This window comes from Centruroides sculpturatus, unplaced genomic scaffold (genome assembly GCF_000671375.1).
Source record: "Centruroides sculpturatus isolate CEXI.00-Female unplaced genomic scaffold, Cexi_2.0 scaffold796, whole genome shotgun sequence".
Classification (NCBI taxonomy): Eukaryota; Metazoa; Arthropoda; class Arachnida; order Scorpiones; family Buthidae; genus Centruroides; species Centruroides sculpturatus.
Window position 1 is genome coordinate 1 of NW_019385038.1, and position 10,970 is coordinate 10,970.

At 31.1% G+C, this 10,970-nt stretch overlaps 1 protein-coding gene across 1 annotated transcript; it reads left to right on the plus strand.

Moving 5' to 3' along the window:
- The first annotated feature begins 1,183 nt into the window (after positions 1-1,183).
- Positions 1,184-2,665, plus strand: LOC111633744 (KRAB-A domain-containing protein 2-like). Its single transcript, XM_023378353.1, has one exon. It carries the CDS (start codon positions 1,318-1,320, stop codon positions 2,515-2,517), a length of 1,200 nt encoding a protein of 399 aa, XP_023234121.1. The 5' UTR covers positions 1,184-1,317; the 3' UTR covers positions 2,518-2,665.
- The last annotated feature ends 8,305 nt before the right edge of the window (positions 2,666-10,970 follow it).

Here is a 10,970-nt window from a genome sequence, read left to right on the forward strand (position 1 = left end):
GAAAGTCCATTGTTTGCAGCCAGTCCGTTTCTCGAGTCACATAACGGCCAAACAGAAAGTCTGTTGTTCGCAGCGTCCGTTATATGAGGCACCACTGTATTCTGCAAAATGCAAAACACTATATTAAGACTCATTGTAGACTGCATTTCTTACTAACTAAACACACTCAAGAATACCTTTTAAATATGCAGCCATATTTATTAAATTCTAACATTTTCGGTCATATTTAATGACCTTTATCAAGAATAAACGGAAAAAATCAGAAAAAATAGAACTCCGAACTCTGAAAAAATTTGAATTAACGATACATGCATTTTGGAACGTTTTTTCTGTTTTTTTCTGTTTATTCTTGATAAAGGTCATTAAATATGACCGAAAATTTAATAAATATGGCTGCATATTTAAAAGGTATTCTTGAGTGTGGTTAGTTACTATATTAAGATTTATCAAATAGTAAGAAAAATAATCATTTTTGCTTACTATCAAATTGCTGTAAGGAAAATTGCTGATTTTACTGAACAACAACAACAAAAACTAAAATAATTTAATTAATGAATTGTTCGAAGAAAAATATAAATTTGAACATGGTTGCTCTAGAAATGCTTGTTCTACCAATAAAAATCATTTACTTAGAGCTGCTGATATAAAGATATAAGCTATATTATTAGGTTGTCATCAGAATCATGTCAAGCAGAATATTTCATTTTTCTCAAATAATTTAAAAATTATATGCTTAGAATACTCAAAAACAATTTTATACCAATAATAAGTAGAAATAAAAAATTGATGTATATTGTAAAATGCTTTTGATGTATTGATATATATGTTACCGGCAAAGTTTGAAATCCGGCATTCTATAGAATGCCTAGGCATTGTATATAATGCCTAAAACTAGCCGGCAATCTATGAAACGATTTATATTTTACAGATTTCCTAGGCATTCTATAGAATGCCAAATGAGAAACCGGCAAAGTATGAAATACATCTCCGTTTCATTTCAAATATCACGTGGCAAGACACGTGACTTTTAACGAGCGGCTCAGGCTTAGAATTTGTCAGTTGCACTTTGCGGTTTGTTCGGGAGTGTCAAAATACACAATTTTACTTAAATTTGTTCAACAAAAAATTAGTTTTTTACTGTGGTCCATGAAAATGGAGGAGCAAGCTGTAGTGTTGGAGAAGGTGTCATGGTCTATAGACATGAAACAATGATTCGACGATGAACTGTGCAAAATTCGAGTTAATGCTGCAAAAAACAGTATTTTCTTAACCGAAACTACTTACCAGAAGTTAATAAATGATGTACAAAAAGCCAAAATGACTACTAAGAAGGAACCCAGGGACTATTGGTTGCTGAATCGCTATGATGTGATGATTGTAGAAAACAAAAGTAAACTCATTTATCCTGTTAAAGAAGGCGTCAGTACTATACAGTATTACGTCACGGACTCAGAGTTATTTCACGTACTTCATGAAGCTCATTTGGCTATTGGACACGGAGGACGTGATAGAATGTTGAAAGAACTTTCAATCAAATACAAAAATGTTACACGTCATGATATTGAACTGTACATCCACCTTTGTGAACCTTGCCAGAAAAAACAGAAAGGTATTAAAAAGGGCATTGTTGTGAAACCTATGATTTTTTCCGAATTTAATTCCCGTTGTCAAGTAGATCTTATTGACTTTCAGTCTCAGCCAGATAGAGAATACAAATTTATTATGGTGTACCAAGATCATCTCACAAAATTTGTGATTCTTAAGTCTCTAACGTCGAAAAGAGCTGAAGAAGTAGCCTACAACCTAGTGGACATATTCTCGTTGCTTGGAGCGCCGTCTATATTACAGTCTGACAATGGTAGGGAATTTGCGAATAATGTGGTGACCAGCTTGAAGGAGTTTTGGCCAGCACTGAAGATCGTCCATGGGAAGCCTCGCCATTCACAAAGCCAGGGTAGTGTCGAAAGAGCTAATCAAGATATCGAAAATATGCTCTGTACTTGGATGCAGGACAACAAATCTGACCGCTGGAGTGAAGGACTACGTTTCGTTCAATTTATGAAAAATAGAGCTTATCATTCTGGGATCAAAAGAACACCATACGAAGCTCTTTTTGGCTGCAAACCTAAAGTAGGGCTTTCTTTTCTACCAGAATTAAAAGACATAAATACAGAGGAGCAGCTAGAAAAAGTAATAGAAAGCGTCAAAACAATGGAAAAAGGTGAAACTAATCAGATTACGCAAGATGAGATTATAGTCGTTAGTGGAGTAAACCAACACGATGAAGACATGCTTACTGAAGAGATTTCCGTTTCTGATACCTGTTGTGTGTGTTTAAAGGAAACAAGTGATGCACTTGCATGCAAAAAATGTCGTCAAAAAATTCATACCTTCTGTGGCCATGCTAGTAAAGATGATGAAATGGATATTTTGTGCACCCTTTGTTTCAAAACTGAAAATGCTATTGAAGGTAAAATAAATTCTAAAATCAATCTGGAAATACAAGCCAAAAAATGAAAATAAATTCGGAAAAAAAATTTCCCACTGCTTCTTTGGGAACTACTGTGCGAGTTCCTATTCCTGACGTCGACAAGGGGCGAGGTGATTCGCGCAATATATTGGCAATTGTAATGAGTGTGACAGAGGATGGTTTCTACCGACTTGGAACTTCTGAAGGAATTTTAAAACAAGTATATGCGAGATCACAATTCACTCCATGCCCCAAGAACTTGCTTAGAATTGAAGATATTCCTGACCATGAAATTCCTCTCCGGTCAGTTGCAATTGCTCAGTCCAGTGGAAGCGGCCAAGGATTCGTCAAATGTATGTGTAAAACAAAGTGCCAAAATATGAAATGTCTTTGCGTGAAAAATGTAATGAAATGTAATTCAAAATGTCATTCAAGCCTACCATGTTGCAACAAGTAGGTTAATTGTAATTTTTTATATGAAAATTTTGTTTCCCTTAATAAGAAAGGCATAAATTTTGTTTTGTACAACTTTCATTTTTCTTTACGTATTTTGAATAAATTTTTTTAATGGCACTCTCATTATTTTTTCAGAATAACATTTGTATTTTTGAGGAATGCACGTCATTTATATAATAGCCTTATCAGAACCTTTTTTCATACTTTGCCTAAATAGCATTTGTCATTCTATAGAATGCCTAGGTATTATATACAATGCCTAGGGAAAGTATGTAATAATTCTCATATTTCATAGATTGCCTAAAAACGCTAGGCATTATATACAATGCCTAGGTATTCTATAGAATGCCAGCTTTTCATACTTTGCCGGTAACATATACATCAAAAGCATTGGAGAATAAACTAATATTTCTGTAATAAGATATAATAATGAAGTTATTACAGAAACTGTTACAATCAAGCCTGTATATAATGAATGTGAAGGAGACTGAGTAGTTATAGCAATACTTTGTAATAAATTATCATGCATTTATTTTGATTTCCAAATGCATGCAGCATTTTTCATTAATTGAAATGCAGAAAAGTATGGCATTCCTAAGAGTTCTTTCAAAATCAGTCCATTGATAAGAAAATTTTTATTTTGTACTAATTTAAACAATTTGAACAAAGTATCTTCAATATCTTTTTGAGCTATACTATGGAACTTCTTTCTTACTGATGCAGCATTGCTGTTGAACTTTTCCAGGAGTACTAACGTGGTTTTTAGTACAGTTGCAAAGAATTTGCTGGAATGCCAAATTTTTTTGCAACTTCACATTTTTCAGCTGGCCCTCATTGACCAGCTTAATGATCTCTATTTGGTCTCCTATTACAAAACTTTTTGCTGTCATTTGGATTCTGATGTGAACAAAATACACTGCAATGAGCTTTTGCTGTCTCTTCTCAATAAGTCAAAGCTAGAATAAATTGAATTTAGACAGGATGATTGTATCTATTTCCTCCAGCTAATTATTTGAAACTGGTCAACACAACTGTTGGGATCAGACAGTCTCAGATTTAGTGTATGCGAACAAGATATGGTCTTTGGATTAGACCTTAAGGCCCAGATTCACAAACATCTCGTAAGATACGACATAGTATCTCTCCAATATCGTAAAGTTACAAGAAACTAATATTTTATATTTCATATTCACAAAACATGTTACAGCACTTACAATAAAACAGAAGGAATTGGTAATGAGAGTTGTCTTATGACATCACTAGTGACTGCTTCTATTTTAATAGAACCAATAGGAAGACATTTCTTTTAGAATTTTATTGCTGCACATGGTATTTAACCTGTGATCTGAAGAAAGGTAGCATTACATTTCTTTAGAATTAAAATGGATAGGAATTAGTTACTTTTAGATTAATTATTTTTAAGTATAATAGACAATACCTAAAAATGTAACTGATCTAGGTGTAGAACTGAATCTACCCAAAATTGATACTGATAGTAATATTAATAAATTGATAGTTATAGTAATAGAAATATTAAAGAAGTTTGAAATAAATTGATAAACTAATAGTTTTTTGGTTGAAAAAAAATGTAACATTAAATTATAATGAATAAGATTTTTTTGGATGACATTCTATAAATTCTATCCACCATGAAGAATTTTATCATTACTTGATAACATCTTAGAAGTTTCAAATCAGAAATGTTTAGAAGAAATAATCAGAAAAAAATGATTTAATCGATTATCTATTGATAGAATCAAATACGTGACCATCAGTATGTAAATTTATGAGAGCTCTTAGATATCGTAGTAGTAACCAGACTTTTTACAATATCTTAGCTTACAATGTGCTTTGTGAATACAAGACTTTTTGCATTTAGCAACTTATGATGAATTTTGTCATAAGTTATGATACTAGGTGTTTGTGAATCTGGACCCAAGTTGGTAACCCAACTGACTTAATTCCTTATTGAAAGTGAAAAGAGGTAATTAAGTGAAACCTTTCATTTAGTCAACCAGCATAAGTCATAGCTGAAACATTTAAAGCAGGAAAAAGATAGATTGGATTGCTAGAGTAGCAAAAATAAACTTTTAGTTGGAAGACTTAATTAATTCCTTCCTCAGAAGAATTTGTGTGATATTCAGGTTTAATTGATAAAGTGAGCTTTCTCTTGTCTGAAAATTAATTTCAGATGGCAGAATGCATCAATCAGTGAAAATCTTTATTATATCTGATACCACGTCATAATACTTTATAGCATCTGAATGTTTTAGCACAGAGTAATATTGGAGATTCAAGGGGACAAGGAAAAGTTTACATTAACTGATAATTTGCAACAACTGATTTATATGTGGGCTTGACAGTAATAAGTTAACAATGAACTATATATCTTTTATCAGTTACCTAGAAAAAGTTTGAACTATGTTAACTCTGGACAAATTTCCTTGCCTGAATTTTGCCTTAAATTATTTATATTTTAAATTGTTCCATATTATTTGTTTTAACTATGAAAAATTTTTATATTTTGGAAATTCTGAGACTAGATTAAAGTAAGGCCTACATGTTTAAAAGCTTTTAAATACAAATGTATTGGATCTGTATTTAAATGGATCTCTGTATATTGGAAAGATGTAAAGCTTTTAAATGTATTGGCTTTGCTTTAATACAATATGTCATAGAAATGCAATATGAACATATACAAATTAAATAAAAGCAAATAATTAATAATAAATGAAAGAAATTTTTAAAAATTCCATTCATTTAATTATTTGAGGTTTCCTTAATTATTAATAAATGAAAGTGAAGAGAGAACAGATGCAAGTATAGTTTTCATTTAACTCGGTTTATCTAAAGATACCATTGTAATAACTTTGAACCATCTTCAGACATTTCACAATGAAATAAGATTTGATAATTTAAATTTCATTCCATTTTTAATACCTGAAAATGATTCAGATTTTCATTATAATTTGCTCACATGAGATGTACTGTAATTTAGTAAACACAGTTGAATCTTATCTCAGTTGAATCTTATCTACAGTTGAATTCTATCCCAAACATGTATATCTCAAAAACCATTTTATCTCTAAATTTATTTTTTCCCATGCAGTTTGTCTAAATTCAATGTATTTTCCATATTTATATCAAATAATTTTCTCCCAAAACCTCTATATTCAAATAATGCATTGAAGTGTCAATTACAAATTCAAAGCTCAATGATTATATTTTGATAGCACAAACTGCAGTTGAGAAGCGTCTCTTGCAATACAGTACATGGTTGCAATTAACTCCGCTTTTCTCTGATTGGTTATAAGTTTGACTCATGTCTTATTGATTGAAGAAAATCAGGCATCAGAAAGTATTAACAAACTATTTCTATTAAAGTATGTCAGAAATGTTTTATTTATACCTAATACAGGCATGTACTGTATTGCTATTGTATTAATAAAATTCTGTACTGTACTTCCAATCAAATTTATTACTATTTACTGTGTAGGAACTGCTATATCCCAAGACCTGTCTATCTCAATTTTTTTTCTCATTCCTGTGAGATTTAAGACAGACAGATTCAACTGTAAGCCATTAATTTATGTAATGTATTGTATTGAATATGGTTTGTTAAATTATTTTCAAGCATATAAATTATTTGCATTTATATATTTTTTATGACATTTACTTACTTTTTACTTAATATTTTTAAATTATCTAACATTAAAAATTTTTTTCTGCTTTTCTTTGTATAAATCATTCAATACTCTATGAAGTAAAGACTAAGAAATGTAGTTCTGCATTACCCTTTTAAAAAATTAGAAAGAAATTATTAAAAGTCATTATTCGAAACAGATAATTTTGTTTCTGAGAATATGCAGTTAATTGCTCACTCTTAAGAATAAAATATTGAATATTTATAATTATATAGAAAACAAAGTCCAAATTATATTAATAATCAAATGATAAAGCCAGATTTACTATTGGGTTATAACTTGGCTAATTAAATATGTAGGTGTTATGTAATTTGGACTAAAGTTAGATGATTAAGTTTACCAATGTATATGAAATTTAATAATTAGAATTAAATTAATTAATTTAGAATATTTTGGAAGAAAAGATCAGTCTGGAGTGGGATTCAAACCTACAACTCCTGCTTAATATGCAGATGTGTTTCCAATTATGCTATCAAAATTTCTGATCTTTGTGTCCAGGCCAATTAATTTAGAAATATAATCATACAGGTCACTTGTGACAACTGGGAATTAACACAATAAAGGACTTTGAACATGTCTGAAAATGTTAATCTCTATTATGAATAAATTTTGCTAGACTTTAAGGTGTAATAGTTGTTTTAATCATGCAACTATTATCATGTAGATTTCAGTGCTCTTTTGCCCAAAGCAGGTAAAGTTGTTGTTGTTAATAGGCAATATACAAGCAATGACTGACAATGAGGTCTGGTTAATATCAGTTGCGGTATGTAGGGTGGGTTATACACCTGCAAAATTGAAATAATTGTTAGCCATGTAAAAAGAACACTTTCTGCTATGCATGATCCCCCTAATGGCTGCTTCTTTATCCCTAGACTTCTGCTCTCTCATTTCATCTTTTCTCTGCTGATGCTTTTTGTAAACTTCATCTGACAAATTCTCTACTTTTTGAGATAGACATGTATCACTGATATTTTCTTGGCTGAAATGGACCCAGATTTTGAACTTAAAGATGTCTATGAATAAAGTCATTCAAACTAGAACTTATATAGTATTAGAAATCATATACACACTCTTTCAGTGAAGTAATTTATTAATCTAGCATGAGTGAGGTTGGGTATGTCATACCCGAGAAGTTTTTAAACGCAGATTATTTAATGTTATTGTTGCCATGCAAATCCTGTTTTCACAGTAGTTGGAGGTAAGGGAGTGGGGGGGCAAGGTGCAGTGTTGAGTTTAGTGGGATGCCAGCATCAGCGGGAGATACATATATGCAAAGGTGGCTGGGGTATGTCACACCCGACCTCGTAGTTGGTGTTACATTTTTGAGTTGACAGTAAGTTTATGAGTTACAGTTATTTATAGTATTCTTAGATTTATTTTGAGATTTCTCAAGATGTCTTATGAAGAAAATGAACATCGGCTACAAGAATTTTTAGAAAACTGTTCAAGTGCTAGTTCCTGTGACTTCAAGAGCAAAGAAGAGATTGACAACGTTTCTCAAAGAAGTGAAGAAAGCAATTCGGAGCAGGAGGGTTTTTTTGGATCAGAAGAGTCAGAATCTGCATCGAGACTTCGTTCGTAATTTGGATTAAAATCTGATAAATGATATTCTTCGCATTAGACAACAAAACATATATCTTCCAAGGGAAACTTGAAAGATGATTGCTGATCAACTAAGAGAATCTTCATCACCAGTTCTCCAAAAAATGGCTGGTAAATATGTCAGGTGTGGTGACTGTACTAAAAAAAAAAGATAGGAAAACAAAAACAAAACATTGCTGTTAGAAGTGTGAGTAGCCAATATGTATGAAGCACACAATTTTTATGTGCAAAGATTGTGCTGATTTGTAGGTGTAATGTTGGTGCTGTGCTAATTGATCTCATAAGATCTTTTAGTTTTTTTTTTCTATCTTTATAATTAGAAGATACTATAGTTATGTTGATTAACCAAAGAAGTTGTAACTTTGTTAAAATTTTATCAAAGAAAATATAGACACTTTGAAAAGTGTTTTTTTTTATTGAAATAACAATCTAAAACATAGTATTTCATTTACTCATCTTGCTAAATGGATACTATTATTATTATCCCAAATAAAAAAATACTTAATACACAATTATAGTATCAAAAATTTGGCATCACAGTATTGGGTATCTCCTACCCGCCTCATAGCTGGTGTAACAATTTCTCATCTCATTCACACCGGGTTAATTTGCTGGAAGTGTGTGTAGTGATTTGTGATTCTGTTTAAGAAAGAGCACTTTTCTGCAAATAGTCACTTCATTTTGTTTCTGACATTTGGTAACAAATTCTTGTTCAGCTCAGATTTCAATGCTGTGACATGTTCTAAATATAATTTTGACATTGATACATGACAATAGTATGAGGGCAGTTTTGGCAGCTGTTTCAGAAACATGATTGCAAATTATTTTTTCCCTAGATTTTTTTGCTGTAGACATGGAGCTTTGAGATCTTTGTATATGCTCTTAGTTGTACATCCTGTTGGTCTTTCAATATTTATTCCTTAATACCACTTCTTCAGACTAAATGTTGCCAGAAACATCATTTTGCAAACAGGCTTAATTTTATTGTTTGTTTTAATGTGTAATGAAAAGCACTTCACCTACATGAAGGACTAGTTCCTTGTTTATGTGATCTTTTTGGTGATTTGACTGATATAGACTTTTCTTTGACTCTTATTCATATTGTTCCAAAATTAGGTGAATAAATTTTGTCTTTTATCTTCTGGAATATCAAAAATTTTATTTAAATACCTATAAATACAGTATCATGTTTTGCTCTTGTGTATTGCGTGTGCTTATTTACATTATGATTTTTATGATTTATACATGTTAGGCTTGTAAACTTCTTGTTAAATTTGTGTTAAATTAGATAAAGATATCAATTTTTTCGTTATTTGGCCCAATTTTCTTTTCTGATTCTGCATTAGACAGGTTCCACTATATGCAGATTAATTTACATTAATGTTTGCAAAAAATTCAAGGGACCAAAGAAATTTTCCATTAATGACAGGTTTTTGCTACTTACAGGTTCTGTTACAGATTTGACTGTATTACTAAAATAGTGTATTAAAAAATAGTTACTACCAAATTTAATATGATATTTTATATTTCTGTATATATATTGTCTACTTGAACCTTGTTTATTAATAGGACCAGTATAATAATTCCTATTAATAAACAAGGTTCAAGTAGACAATATATACACAGAAAGTAAAACATTAAGTACAAAGAGGCAAAAAGAATTAATATGAAGTTTTCTAAGCTCTCGGCAACAAGAATGCATAAAATTACTGTTATATTAGTCATTTTAATGAGTAGGCCTAAGTTGTTATTATGGAACTGTATCCCTGTCAAATCAAGAGTGCTGGAATTGTTATAGATACCTTTTCAAGATGAAAATGCAAGCACTGCTGATGGATGTGCTTTTTGCTGCTGATGTGACAAATGAAGTATTTCTAACTTTTGACTTCAAATTTATGATTATTGCTTGATCAAGAACTGTATAACTGATATCTGTGCATCACAAAATATCAATCTAAAAATCATGTATCTGTCATTATTACAATGATGATATTACCTGTTAGAAATCAGTCATTTAATACTATCTGCTGTAATAATTGTAAGTACACTTGTATACTTAAGATAGTAAGATACTTATAATTATACACAATAGCAAGACAGACATAAGTCAATATATTTTTGGGATAAGGCCAAAACATGTTGTCATGACTATCTGTACGTTTCTGTATTCAATGGTTGACTCAATGGTGAGAGAACAATGTTTCAAAATGGACTGTTGAGTTCTTCGTTGAGACTAGTGATGTTAGCACTGTTTCACTGTTGAGCTCAATGGTGTCAATGACCTGAAAGACTGTAGATTATTCAACAAACTAACATGGCAGCTTCCGTGAAAAAGTAAATTTCGCTTACAGAAACTATCCATTCGCTGCTGTGGATGCTGTAATAGCAGACAGATTAATGAACGATCTGTATGCGATAAAACATGTGATTGCATGATTATGTTGGATAATTTTGGCCAATATTGAAATACAGTCGACCCCCTATAATTACGATTCCTATAAAACTGCGAAAAAATTGTGACGGTATTCGTAAAAAAAGGTAAAAAAACTTCTATAATTACGTAAAACGTCATCGGGCAGCCGAACTACTTTCCCGCCGTCCGTAGTGCCACGCTACGGAGAGATTTCTATCGTCTGGACAGTATTATATAAATTATATATAAATTAGGTACTGTACATATAATTATATATTAATTAGGTATAAATTAGGTACTGTATATATAATTATATATTAACTTA